General features: G+C 45.9%; 1 protein-coding gene across 6 annotated transcripts in view; it reads right to left on the reverse strand.

The window, feature by feature from the left end:
* The window catches only part of LOC137438361 (DENN domain-containing protein 1A-like), a 386,103-nt gene that overhangs the window by 53,691 nt on the left and 317,669 nt on the right, over positions 1 to 14,743 (reverse strand). For all 6 annotated transcript variants that reach the window (XR_013621219.1, XR_013621220.1, XR_013621218.1 and 3 more), the window contains one exon: positions 7,666 to 7,756. Coding sequence is in view for 3 of the 6 variants with exons in the window: in XM_078767519.1 (XP_078623645.1) it covers positions 7,666 to 7,756 (91 nt within the window). In the remaining 3 variants the exon portion in view is untranslated. The remainder of the gene's footprint in view (positions 1 to 7,665; positions 7,757 to 14,743) is intronic.

Here is a 14,743-nt window from a genome sequence, read left to right on the forward strand (position 1 = left end):
GTATGAGTAGTGAGTGTTGTGGATCAGCGCGAATGCGCTTGGGGAGAGAAGGGTGCAGGTGGCACCAGGTGTGAGAGCACAGGTGTGCAAGTACAGGTGTGTGGAGAGAGTTGGAGTAAGTGGTACGGAGTGGTGTGCATGGTGCGAAGGTGTGAATGGGGGAAGAGTGGACCCCCATCACGGATACCCGGGGCGGGTAGTGTAAGTGTTAGGTAGAGGGTACAGGTAAATTGTGGTTGGATATTGGCATCTGTGGTGCGGTTGCAGAATGGTGTTGTGAATGGGTGCATTAGTGTTGTGGAAATGGCTGGGTGTGTAGCCTGTTAGTGTGTGTAGTTGGTTGGGCACTCCACCACTGTGAGGATGTCGGCCAGGTGAGGCCGCAGGTGGGCTCTGGGAGCCGGTAGTTGTGGATGGGGCCCGAGGATCCGGAGGACGGACCCGGGTAGCCCAGTGCCAGAGAGGGCACCGAGTGGGGAGAGCGCCAGAGGGCCTTCCCCAGGTAGTTAGGTTAGGGTAAGGAGCAGGTAAGCTCGGAGGCAACTGCAGTGGTGGAGGTGTGCAGGTGGGTAGACCCACTGGGAGAGGTACACGCCACAGCCCAGAAATTGTGCGAGGGCACCGGGAGATGAATCGGGGGAGTGAGACCCCAAATTGAAAAGCACCACAGTTTGGCCAATGGGAATTGGTTTTTAGAACCCATAGTGTAAGAGGGCCAATGGTTTGGCCGGAGAAAGACCCCGGGTAGTGTAAAGTTGTTAAAGTCATTTAGGAAATAGTTAGGATTGATGAACCTGTCGCACCATACGCAGCCACTTACCTGTGGTGATGATGATGACTCCACACCTGTGTTTTCTTTGTTTTGTTGCAGGAAATGAGATTGCTGTGGATTTGTGAGACGCATCACGACGTGGATGAGACATTGGGGTGATTCCATCTCTCCCCCCTTAGGAGGGACTGATGATGAATTGGTAATGGCAAATTTTGATGTTCAGTTGGAGATGGCAAATTTTGATGAAAGTTGAAAATGGCAAATTTGATTGGTTAGGAGGGAGAGAAGACGAATTTGGTTTATGGGAGGAACGGGGAAGACAGTAGGGACGTTTGTTGATTTGTAAAGTAGATGTTTATGGGTAGTGTTGTGTTTTGTGGATACAGTAAGGGGTAAGGGAGGGGCCATGTAGGTTACCTGGTGGGGGGGGGGGGGCGTACGGTAGGAACGTACCTGTCTCACCTGGTTCCCATGTGCCCCCAGTGTGCATTACCTTACATTGCGTGCACTTTTGCGCCCTTACCACCTTACTCACTTGTCTGCTTCTTTTGTCTCCCACCTCCGAGGATCTGGCTTTGGGGTAGAGAGAGAGGAGAGAGAGGTGCTGGCTTCGCAGTTGTGGGCCTGCACTTTCGCTGCTTGCTGCTTGGATCGATACACCATATGGACCGCAATGTTTGTGGCCACCCACAATGGACCGCAGTTCTTATGCGGCCAAGCACCACCCATTGATGGACCTCTGGGTCAACGTGGCACCTATGCCAAACAGGTGAACCACTAATAGTTGGCCCCCTGACGGCCACAATAGAGAAATGGACGCGGTTGGCGCCTTTCTTTATTTTTGAAAGAAGTAAGAAGGCCAAGTGCACCACACGAAGGCAAGACCAGCGGCAGAACATCGGCCGGCTGCGACACCACACAATGATTTATAGACACTTTATTGGTGCACCGGATGGTGCTGACCGTACATGAGGGGGTGGTGCTTTTCGTGCTGGGAAAGGGTGCTCTGCACGTTATTAAAGGCCGTAGGCCACAGAGCACTCGTGGGTTGGTGTATCGATGCTGGCATGCGTGCTCTCTCTATGCATAACATCTGCATGTGTCCCTCCAGAAACAGGTCCTGGATCGTAGTGTAAATAGCAGCGTAGTCTTGTAAATAATGCTCCCTACCGGCTGTATGTTTAGTTTGCGAATTCTTTCCGGATTCGGTTATCCTGTGGGTGTGTTTCTGTGAGGAGAAGGGTGCAACGTCGCAGGGGGACATATTTACTCATTTGTGAATATCTGTAAAACTGTCGCACTCAGGGTAGAGTTAATAGTAGAGGGAACTACATCTGAGTGCCACACTAAAATAGGTAAAAATTTATCGGGTCGGGACGCCCCGAGGGTAGAGAAGGGTGCAATGTTGCGAATATGGAATTTGGCCTCCATATCCGCTTGTAAATATTCCCCTATTTCCCCAATACTCCCCAACTATCCCCAATCCCCCATTCCCTAGTCCCATTGTCTGTAAACAACAATCAGTAGAGCCGACCTTCCCCTATTTCCCCCATTAAATGTCGCACCCAGGTTCACCGCATCTCATGTAGACAACTTTCGGACATCTTGCTAGTTATTCTTAGTCTATGTCAGTTAAGGACTCGTTTCCATTAATTCTGACTCTTCGTTGCACCAGAATGTGATTATATGGCACCAGTAGTGAGTTTAGGACCTTCCCATACCTCCCCGCATCTCTTCCCCATGAAGAAGCTACAACAACAACAACTACAACAGCAGGGGGGGGCGGCGCGGCGACGGCGCGGGGAGTGTGCGTCCTCACACCGGCTCGGTTAGCCGCCATGACCATGCGCTCCGACGGGGTTACCACGAAGGGGCTGGCTGTCAGCTCCTCGTCAAGGGCGGAGCCTGGTAACCCCCCCCCGCACCCAATAAGAAGGGCGGACCGATTCCATCTGGGGCGGAGCTAACGAGCCGAGGGCGTGTCACTCCCCGCCGGATATACAGAGCGACTCACCGGACGTGACGTGAGATGCGCCTGAACTACGGAGAGCAGAGGAAGCCACTGCCACCCCCAGCGCGACGATACCTCCCCGCATCTTTGGACCGGACCGAACCGGGTCGATTCTGCCCTGAGCCCAGGTGCACCTGGAGCCATCGCTACCCGCCTTTCCTTGCCATCAATCCCCGTGTGAGTCAGCCTTGTCCCGTTTATCTGTCGTCTGTTGGGGTTAATATAAGTGTGTCTAAGTGCCTGTCTTTCTATGATGTCCCTCTTGTAGTTGTAATCTAACCTTCCGCCTTAATATAACCTCCTCCGGAGGTCTTGAGAACTGAACCCTTGGTGTCGTGTCATTTTAGTCCCAGCCGTTGTGTCCTTTTCCTTCATTGATCTAGCGTAGCGCGACTAGTCAACGTTCGAGCATAATCGGGTAAACTGTGCAGACGTGGTCATACCAAACCGCTCGGTAAACTAACATCCACAACCGCGTCTGTAACAATATCTTTGCGATCGGTTCAGCAGTTTTTATGGTACCTTCGAACAGACAGACTGAAATTTGGTGAATTATAGTAAGATTCGTTTCTGTTTTGCAAGTATTGCCATATCTATGTTCACCATTAACTGTTTGACATTTTCGCCATGTCCGCAACACAGTTGAGTCATTCTGATTCATTCGTTAATGAGTCATGTTTGATATTTGCCTCAAAAGTTTAAATAAAAGTCTACGCTTCATAATTTGTCCACAACATGGCATCGAGATGCGGGATAATGAGGGATGCAAAATAGTTTGCTGCAGATTGATTTATCAGGGCCCGGAATTATCAAAGTGAGCAACGGGGTTTTTTTTTTTTTGTATACAAGATCGAGGTCCATGTAAGAGCGAGCACATTAAACACACATTATTAGCACGTAAAACACAAAAACAAACGGACACATAAAACATAATAAAGGGAGGGGGAGACAAGATGGGGAGAGAGAGGGAATCACACAAGCACAACAGTAGAGAACAGGGACAATGGGAGATCTGTGGATGGAAGACGGCTGGGGGTGGGGGCGGGGAGGGGAGGGGTGGGGTACACGGTATAAAACAAATTGATACTACTCGGAATTTCAGGAATGAAGTCGGAGATTGAAAGAGATGGATAGGGGGTGTATTAACGGGGGTAGAAACGATCAAGGTTTTGGATGGGGGAAGACAAGAGATGGTGGTGAACAGCTGTTTTAAAGACCTGGAGGGAGGAGAGAGATTGAAGAGAGTGTCGGAGTTTCTTCCAGAGGTGGGAGAAAAGAGGAATGAAAGAGTGAAGGTGAGCAGAGAGTCTTGCTTTTGGTAGTTTCACAAGAAGAGGGTTGCTGGCAGTTCTTGTGTGACCTGAAGGAATATTTGGGGGACACAGCACAGACAGGGCTTGGGGAGCTAGGCCAGAGAGGAGTCGGTAGAAGACAGAAAGACCACCAACCTGCCTGCGGTAAGAGATAGAGAGAGAGAGAGAAAGGCCCTCAGAATCAGCTTCACTGCAGGAGTTACCAATAATCCTGAAAGCTTTGGTTTCTACAGCGTGGAGCCGAGCTAGGTGTGAGGCAGAAGCACCTGCCCAGAGGGGAGAGCAGTATTCCATCAAGCTGCGGAAGAAAGCTTTGTATGTGGTGAGGAGCTCAGAGGTGACAAGGAGGACTTCACACGACGGAGGATGCCTAGTAGGCGACTGGATTTGGAGGCCAGCTTGGAAATGTGGTTTTCCCAGGAAAGATCATGGCTGATCGTGAGACCCAAACGCTTGAGTGACAAAACTTCTTCGATAGGATTGTTGAGAAAGTAGATGGGAGGGTTGTTCAGACTGTCTTTTCGGAGAGACAAAGTGAGAGTGTGAGATTTGTCAGGATTGAAAGACATGTTCCACTTGTTTGACCAGTTTTGATGTCATCCAGGTCTGCAGAGGGTGAAGAGGCCGCTGCCTGCCGATCTGAGGGTCGAGATATGGAGGCGGAGAGAGTGGAGTCATCAGCAAAGAGATAGAGAGGATTTTCCAGAGAGTCAGAGAGATCATTGATGAAGACCAGAAAAAGCACAGGGCCCAGAACACTGCCTTGAGGAACTCAGCCTGACCAGGAAGGAGAGATGAGAGAAACTCACTCATTCTGGGCCACACGTTGACTACGACCAGAGAGGAAGTTCACAAGCCATGCGTGGAGATTTCCATGGATACCATTGGAGGAGAGTTTGGTGAGCAGAGCGGGGTGCCATACCGTATCTAAGGCACGAGATATGTCAAGGGAGACAGCTCTGATTTCCTGTTTGACATTGAGAACCTCCATCCATTGTTGAGACAGAAGAATCAGCATGTCCAGAGTATAATTAATTGGTCTGAATCCAAATTGATGATCAGAGATTTAATGTCAGAAGCAATGATGGATTCCATGACCTTGCTGATGATTGGGAGCAGGCTGATTGGTCTGTAGTTGCAAGGATCTGTTTTTGCACCTTTTTTGTGTAAAGCGGTAATGTTGGCTGATATCCAAGGAGATGGCAGATGACATTGCACAAAAGAGAGGGTGAAGAGAACAGAGAGAGGGTGTGAAAGAGCGGCAGAGCAGGATTTTAGGACCTGTGGGCTGATGCCGTCTGGTCCAGTTGCAGAATCAGAGTCGAGGTTTGACAGAAACTTATCCACCTTGTCAGGAGAGGACACAGAGTCCAGGAGCAGCTGCGAACGACTGGGTAAGGTGGGTACAGAGAGAGACGGGTTTGGGATACAAGATTTTAAGGCAAACACAGACTTGAGGCATTCAGCTTTTTCACGTTCGGAGTCAGCTGTGTAGCCGTTTGAGGTAAGGTAGGGGATGGAACGGGAACAAACACCAGAAAAAGATTTGACCAGACGCCACCAGGATTTGTAGGAGGGAGACATGTTTGAGAGATCAATCTTGAGAGTAGAGAGATATTGTTTCCTGGGTCTCCTGAGGGTAGAAACACAATTGGTCTGGGCTTTGTGAAAGGAAATGAGATTGCCTTACGTTGGATTTGTCTTCCATGAGGCGAGGGCAATTTGTTTCAGGGCAACTGCCTCACCACAAGATTCAATGTACCATGGACGGCAGGAAGGGTATGACAGCTGAAGACGAGATGGGATATATCTGTGCTTGAGAGAGAGAGAGAGCAATTTTCTTTGGAAAAATTCCCAGGATGAGCTAATGTCATAGGCAGTGGAGATGGGAGAGCAGTCCAGATGATTAATGGCTGCTTGGAGACCGTGCCAGTCAGCCTGGGTGAAATGCCAGACACGTCGATAGTGAGGAGGCTCCCTGAGAATGGCCAGAGAGATGTCCACTTTAACAAGGAAATGATCAGATGAACCCATTGGAGCAGAAGAGGAACAGCAGACATTTGCAGAGAAGTTTGTCATAACCAAGTCTGGAAGAGAAGATGCTCCGTTGACTGAGATCCGGGTCGGGAAATTGACTGTTTGTGTCAGTCCCAATGAGACGCAGAAGTCCTTTGCTGAAGTGCCGTAGCTGGTGAGAGAGGTACCCACACCCAGCCAGCTGGCATGATGAGAGTTGAAGTCTCCACATATGAGGACGAGAGAGTTGGGATGAGTGGATAGAAGTTGGTCCATGTTGTCAGACAGCGAGATGTAAATGGAGTCATCACTGTTTGGTGGACGGTACAGAACACATATGAACAAAAGGTGGGAGCGAAGGGGACGCCATAGCCAGAGGTACTCCTGGGGGTGGGGTGGAGAGAGGGCAGTGCAATGAGAGTGAGGAAGAGAGTTTTTGATAAAGATAGCCACTCTACCTCCAGGACGAGGCTCAGGTCTATCATACCGGAGGAGGGAGTAACCAGGAAGAGATATTAAGGAATCAGAGACATCTTGAAGGAGGAAGTTTCTGTTAAGCAGATTAAGTCTGGTTTGTCTGAAGCAACCTGTATGGAGAGATCAATCAGGTTTGAGCAAAGGCCCCGGATGTTTGAGGTCCATACCGTTAAGGAAGAGGGAGGGGGAGCATCATACACAGGGCAAAGGAGAGGAGGGGTAGGGAAAGAGGAGGAAGGAGAGAGGGAGGCGGTCGGGAGAGCTGTTGACAGTGTGTCGGAGATTGCAGGAGAGCTGGGAGAAGGGGAAGGATGAGGAGGACAAAAGGTATGATGGTTATGGGATTGGGAACAGTGAGGAGTTGTTTGAGGGGTGGCAGAGCGAGGAAGAAGGTTGGAGGATGTGGAAGTATGAGTTGGAAGGGAGAGGAAGCAGGGAGGAGGCAGCTTTGTGGAGGAGTTAAGAGGAAACTTTGAGGAGGAGGAGGAGTGAGAGGGGAGAATTGAAGAAAAATGGTGAGGGGTGAGTTTTGAAGGGGAGGGATTCGGGGGGAGATTTGAGGAAGGAGGGGTGACGGGGGAGATTTGAGGGGGAGGGGTGATGGGCGAAATTTGGGGGGAAGTGGTGAGGGGGAGATTTGAGGGAGAGGGGTGAGGAGGGAAATTTGATGAGGGGTGAGGAGGGAGATTAGAAGGGGAGGGGTGAGTTGGGAGTTTTGAAGGGGAGGGGTGGGTAGGGAGTTTTGAAGGAGAGGGGTGAGGGGGAAGATTTGAGGGGAAGGGGTGAGGGGAGATTTGAAAGTTTTGAATGATTAAAGAAAACCGAACATTTATTAAAGACCAGGTTAAAGATAAGCAAGATTGGTCGAACAAGATTTGGTTGGTTGGTTGGTCTAACAAGGGGTCTAACAAGGTTGGTTGGTCTAACAAGATCAAATTTTGAATGAATCATTTAAAAAGTAACAGTTGAAAAATACTTATCGTTCATAAATATAAAAACAAGTGTAAACGAAATGTTTGATGTGACGCAAGGATTAATGATTGTGTGAATGTTGTTTTGTTATGAACCACACTCACCTTTTCCATATCCGCCATGATCTATCTCCTCTTCGAATACATCGCTGAAACCCACACCGCTGTTTAGCAACTGGAGTCGATCTTCGATGAACTGCAGGCAAAGTTAGAAATCGGTTTGAAAATGTACGATCAATATCCCAGTTGGGTTCTCTCACAACAGCGGGTTTGGGGGAAGATTAAATGGTGTTAGGTTATAACAACAGCACTTCCTGGTGTATGATTACCACTGAATGTTTAGGGTGGGATATACTAATTATTTGAAGGTTAAACAAAATTGATTTACTCATTCGTGCACCATGCTCTCTATACGGATCATCAGTTCGGCCAAAGAAGTTTCTTGCTGGGGTTACAATCCTGGCTGGGTTGCCACTCCAACACAGGAAGTCAGGGCAGGAAATTGGAAGTTCGACAGGGTGCCGGAGATAGCTTGCCAACTCTTCTTCGCAAAGCAGACAAATACAGAAGATAAGTTATCTGAAGGATGCATTTCCAAAAGCAAGGAATGCTGATGCAGAAAAACAAAATCATGTACATTGAAGGCTTTAGTATCGCGTCAAAAAATTATTTCTTTACGCAAATTTCAGATCATTTCGGTGATCTATTTATTGCATATGCAAATATCACGGAAGCTTTGATGACCAAACATCACCCCCCCCCCCCCTCCCTACCCCTGGTAGGCTATATAGATGCCCTTTCCCCTCCTATAGTCTCACTCCTCCAAACCTATTTCCCTTCTCTCCCCACTCCTCAAAAGCTCCAATTCCTCGATCATCCTCTCTTCACCTTTCTTCCTTAGTCTTCCTTTCTTACAATTTTCGCAATTTTGCCCCACTATCACCATCTCGAACCCCCTCCTCCACAAATCTGCAAGTAATAAATGCATGTGGACCAACATGATATATACGAGTATAAAGCCTGTCGACAATGATGGGTTGGAACAGTTTATTCAGCGGTGCAGCCTCGTGAATGTGCCAAAGTCTGAAGCCTTGGCCTAGTGTCTGGTGTGCTTATATCTTCTTTATTTATTAGACATCCTCTAGACATAAATGAACACTCGGTTTACTCAGTGTGCGTAACACATCAAGTGCAGTGAATTTCACCTCAACACACCTTGTATTTATTGCTATTAAAAAAAACGCTTAAGTACACCACCCTTGAGGCTTGGTTTGCAAGCCGCCAGCTACAATTCCAATAGAAGAGACGTAATTACTCTTTTATGGAAAATGTTTTTCGAGTTTGTTTTATCCTCAAAAATAGACCGCAGTGAACTAACAGTCGTGTTAAAAGATTGGCCTTTGAAACCTACCCTTATGAAGGGGAACAGACATCTGTACAAACACACAAATTGACATATTGTGTTTTGTATGGCAGATAGTTGCTAGACAACCATATTCCTTCACAAAATTTTGAACTTCTCGATTTCATTTCTGACACTTGTGTCCATGGACCATACCTAATAAGCATATGGCTCTGTGCAAGCATGCTACCTGAAAAGAATGCACCAAGTGGTGTTGCACATAATGTCATCAAATTCCTCATTTTTGAAAAGTTCCAAATGTCACAGAACATTGCAACTCTATCATACTGCACATGCATGAAAAAAAACCGGGTTTTTCTGAAAATAAGCCTTTTCAAAAATACTGGATTAAAACATGACAGTGAGAATGGATATTTTCAGATAGATTTGCTACATTTTATGAATAATATGTTTTGTTGAAATATTTATCCCTTTAATCAAGCTGTTTGTTATTTATAATATTTGGATCTTCAATTGTCTTTCAGAACGCAAGAAAGTGAAGGCCTATATACTTCTTTTTTTTTGCATACAAGATCTAGGCTCGTGTAAGGGCGAACATTAATAACAAAAAAACAAACTGACACATAAAAAACATATAATAAAGGGAGCGGGACACAAGAAGGGGAGAGAGAGGGAAACACACAAGTACAAAAGCAGAGAACAGGGACATCGAGAGATCTGTGGGAGGGAGAGGGCTTGGGGGGAGGCGGCATGGGAAGGGGGGGGGGGGAGGGGGTGGGGTGAAGGGTGGCGGGAGATTCCAATGATTCTGAAAGCTTTGGTTTCAACAGCACGAAGCTGAGCTAGGTGTGAGGCAGGAGCACCAGCCCAGAGGGGATAGCAGTGTTCCATTGAGCTGCAGATGAAAGCCTTGTATGTGGTGAGGAGCTCAGGTGTGCCAAGAAGGACTTCGCATGACATAGGATGCCCAGTCGGCGACTGGATTTGGAGGCCTGTATGGAAATGTGGTTTTCCCTGGAAAGATCATGGCAGATAGTGAGACCCAAAAGCTTGAGTGACAGAACTTCTTGGAGAGGATTGTTGAGAAAGTACATGGGAGGGTTGTCCAGTCGGTCTTTTCGGAGAGGCATAGTAAGAGTGTGAGATTTGTCAGGATTGAAAGACGTGTCTGTCACAGACCAGTCTGTGATTTTGTCCAGATCTGCAGAGAATGAGGAGGCTGCAGACTGCCGATCTGAGGGATGAGGAATGGAGCGGCAGAGAGTGGAGTGATCAGCAAAGAGATAGAGAGGATTTTCCAGAGAGTCGGAGAGATCATTGATGAAGACCAGGAAAAGCACAGGGCCCAGAACACTGCCTTGGGGAACTCCAGCCTGAACAGGAAGGGGAGATGAGAGAAATCCATTAAGGGCCACACATTGACTATGACCAGAGATAAAGTCTGCAATCCATGCGTGGAGATTTCCATGGATACCATGGGAGGATAGTTTGGTGAGCAGAGCGGGGTGCCAGACCGTATCGAAGGCACGTGATATGTCAAGGGAGACCGCTCTGAATTCCTGTTTGGCATTGAGGACCTCCATCCATTGTTGAGACAGCAGAAGCAACCTGTCCAGAGTAGAGTGACCTGGTGTGAAACCAAATTGATGATCGGAGATCAAGCCATTGGAGAAGAGGAAGGTTTTGATTTCCAAAGCAATGATGGATTCCATGACTTTGCTGATAATTGGGAGCAGGCTGATTGGTCTGTGGTTGCAAGGATCGGTTTTTGCACCTTTTTGTGTAAAGCGGTGATGTTGGCTGATTTGCAAGATGCTGGCAGATGATCTTGAGCAAAAGAGATGGTGAACAGAACAGAGAGAGGGTGTGAAAGAGCGACAGAGCAGGATTTATGACCCGTGGGCTGATGCGGTCTGGTCCAGTTGCAGAATCAGTCGAGGTTTGACAGAAACTTATCCACCTTGTCAGGAGAGAAGGACACAGAGTCCAGGAGCAGCTGGGTTCGACTGGGTAAGGTGGGAACATGGAGAGATGGGTTTGGAACACAAGATTTAGAGGCAAACACAGAGTTGAAGCATTCAGCCTTTTCTTGTGCGGAGTCAGCTGTGCAGCCATTTGAGGTAAGGGAGGGGATGGAGGGGGAACAAACACCAGAAATAGATTTGACCAGACGCCACCAGCATTTGGAGGAGGGAGACAGGTTGGAGAGTTCAGTCCTGAGATTAGAGAGCTATTGTTTCCTGGCACTCCTGAGGGTAGACACGCACTGGTTCCGAGCTTTGTGAAAGGAATGGCGATTGCCTTCCGTTGGATTTGCCTTCCAGGAGGCGAAGGCCAGTTGTTTCAAGGCAACTGCCTCACCACAAGATTCTGTGTACCATGGACGGGAGAGGAAGGGTATTACAACTGAAGACGAGATGGGATAAATCTGTGCATGAGAGAGAGAGTAATTTTCTTTGGAAGAATTCCCAGGATGAGTTGATGTCATAGGCAGTAGAGATACAATAATAGACAATAATAAGGCAGACACGATCGAGCAGTGTATACTGCCACACAATCCAGTCCTCTCAAAATAAATGCATGGATTTGTGTGGCACATTAACCATTATGCACCATTTGTAGCATCATTACCAAATTAAAGAATAGATTCCAATTGGTGATACATCTATGGGGATGGATTACACCACATGTAAGGACTGCAGCACGCCCTATCTTGGTGAAACTGGGAGAAATGTAAAACAGGAATGAGAAGAGCATATAAGAACCATATGACTGGACAGTCTGACAGTCAACACGCCATTGTGCACAATCTAATCACTTACAGTATCTGGGTGGGAAGTGTCCCGATTACCTAATTGGTAGGTCAAATCATTTTTCACAACAATGCATCCTTTCCTAACTCTGAAGTCCTAATGCCTGAAATGTCAGCTTTACTTTGCTTTCCACAGCAGTTAATCACCTATATGTCAGCTTCCAGTTGATAAAAGCCATCATTTGATTGCTTACATTTATAATACGTGCTTCGTCTCATCAAAATTTGGAGAAAGATTTAGCATTATTAATATTTGCTATGGGTGTGAAACGTCTAGCCCAGAGACCAATGAGACGTGTTTTGAAACAATGCTCAAAGTACTTGAATGGTTTTACCACTGAAATTGGAGCTTAAATGTGCTTGACGTAAGGAAACAGAAGTGCTCCATATCATGTGTCAGTTGCACACTTTGTGCACCAGTTGAAGTTAATGTTCAAATTGGTAGTGAACCAAACTTGTTTTTGATGTGGCATGCACTGTTATCAGCATTCCGACCTTGCATGAAACAAAATGGCATGCACTCCCTCCTCTCCTCCATCCACCCCGTTCTTCTAACCTGATCCCACCAAAAAAATGGGGTTTTTTCATTCATTCATATTTTTCACGGATTCCCAGGACAGATATTACTGGGTTCAAATCTCCAAATGTAGAAGATGCCAACTATTAACAACATGTCTAAATCAGGACAGAAACGCACACATTCAATAAGACGAGTGATCTGTAGGCCAACCTGTGAAAAGGTGCCACAACACGGTTGTGAAGCTGGAGAGATAAACATTTCTCTCTATAAAACAATACATTATGTCTGACACGAGTCAAACATGTATTTCATGAAAATTCGCACAAATAGGTGTCAGAACACCTATCTGGAAACAAACAAGCATCTTCGAAAATATACCAATTGATATAATCTAGATGTAGAGTACAATCATCACAGCTTGGACTGCACATGAATAAATAACTCTTACTGCTACACCATTTTAAAATTAATTATTATTTTAAAAATTGATTTTTGAAATATATTTTTCCATCTCAATCCCACAACAAATAAAATACAGAATTATACCAACCCACACTACAAATCAACAACTACCTCTAACATAGACATCTTCATGCAATTGTTACGATCACCACACAGTCTCTAATGACATAAATGTCCAACTGTCGTGATGGCAATCCATAAAAGGATTGTGATATTGTGTTGTGGTGTCATTCCTTCCTACCATGCTTCGTTGTTTTTTTGAGGATTCCATCCCAACATGTTTTTTTCTGACTTGTATATATGGAGATGGAATCTGTGTGTGTGAGCAAGCACGAAGACAACTTGGTAGTTCTACAATACAAGGCCCTTGTTGTGAGGAAGGAAGGTACCCGATATCGAATCATTTTTCAAGCGTGTATTGATTCTTCTCCAAATTGTCTCAAACATGCCAAGAGATGCCACATGCAAATGCAATACATCGTGAGTGGCCACATAAGCCTTGATTAACAAGGATTTACCATAAATTTAACTGGTAAATCGCTTCTACCAATGGCTCTCAAACCGTGTTCGGCCAGGTGCTGAACTTCGAACTCCTCCCAAACTCTTTACACTCCGCTTGTTTACAGTTTGACACCTCTCAAAACAGCTATGCATGCCGCCCTTTATGCAGCATCAGGCACCTACCTATAGTAGCCTCATTAACCGCATTAAACTTAATTCTGCATGAAAAAATGGTTTACACAATGAGAAGGAAAATAAATTGAGATGACAAACAAAATACAGTATTGCAAAGGGAATATTTCACGTATTCTCTGTCAGGTGTCTTTGTTGGCATGGCCGGCTCAGGGCCTGCAAATGAACCCCACTGAGCATTTATCTTCAGGATAAGTGGAAGTGCCGTCTTCATTCCCATGCGGTTACACCCTATAACCTGAGGAAACTTGCTGACGATGCAATAAGAACTGAGACAAATTTCACACGAGACATTTTGCAACAATGCAGAATGATTGCCCTAAAGGCTTCTTAAATGCATTTCATGTGTCGCAAAGGTTTCCTAAAGGTCTCGAATGTGATCTGCCCTAAATATGCCACTACATACTAAATATGGCCTGCTTGGAAACATGAGAGCGTTTGTTATTATATAGAAAGCAGTACAACATGATTTCGCAATACAATATTGGCTACAATGTGGTCAACTGGACATATTGTATATTGACATCAACGATTTTGAAAACATACTCCATCAAACCAAGGATAATTCCTCATGTAATCCAATTATATTTCGCCGTACCACTGATACAGCACTCAGTTTTGGGTCCATACATTGAACTTGCACATCAGACGTTTTGCTTTGAGACTAAGATGGACTGGGAGAGAGAGGCATCTCATTGGCATGGACATTGCCAAATAAAATATTTCATAGAAACTTCTAAAAATAATCCAAGTTTTCATGAAAATTATTTGTTCTTCCAACAGGAAAAGTTATTTCACAACACCGTCTGTTTTGATCTGGTTTGTGATGTCATATTAATGGACCCCGTCTTGAAAATGATAAAAGTCAATGATTTTGACGACTAAAAAACAGAGGCAAAGGTGAGGGACGTGCCTGAAAAAGCGATGCCCAAAGGTACAACCATTGGTACACTGCTTGCATGGTCAATAATGAAGACAAAAGAAAAAGGAAAGAACAGACAAAATAAAGAGGCATGGGGACAAAAAACATAGGGGCAATACCCCTGGCACTCACCTGGTAGAATAAATAGTATACTGCACTGACTAAAGGTATTTTAAACCAATTTCAATGGTTGCTAGAAGACGGCAGCATGTAGAATCATACTAACATAATCATAAGACTTCAAACAAACAAAGAAAAAAAAAATACCTATTTTCGGGGGCAACCCCACCTCCCCCAACCCCATAAGACCTCAATTCCTAAGTCCTAAGACTCCAATTTTTCCAATGCCTTGAACAAACATTGGTACATCATGGGTGATTACGGTTGTGGTGAAGTTTCATGGAAATTGCA

This window comes from Myxine glutinosa, chromosome 13 (assembly GCF_964187855.1).
Source record: "Myxine glutinosa chromosome 13, kmMyxGlut1.1, whole genome shotgun sequence".
Classification (NCBI taxonomy): Eukaryota; Metazoa; Chordata; class Myxini; order Myxiniformes; family Myxinidae; genus Myxine; species Myxine glutinosa.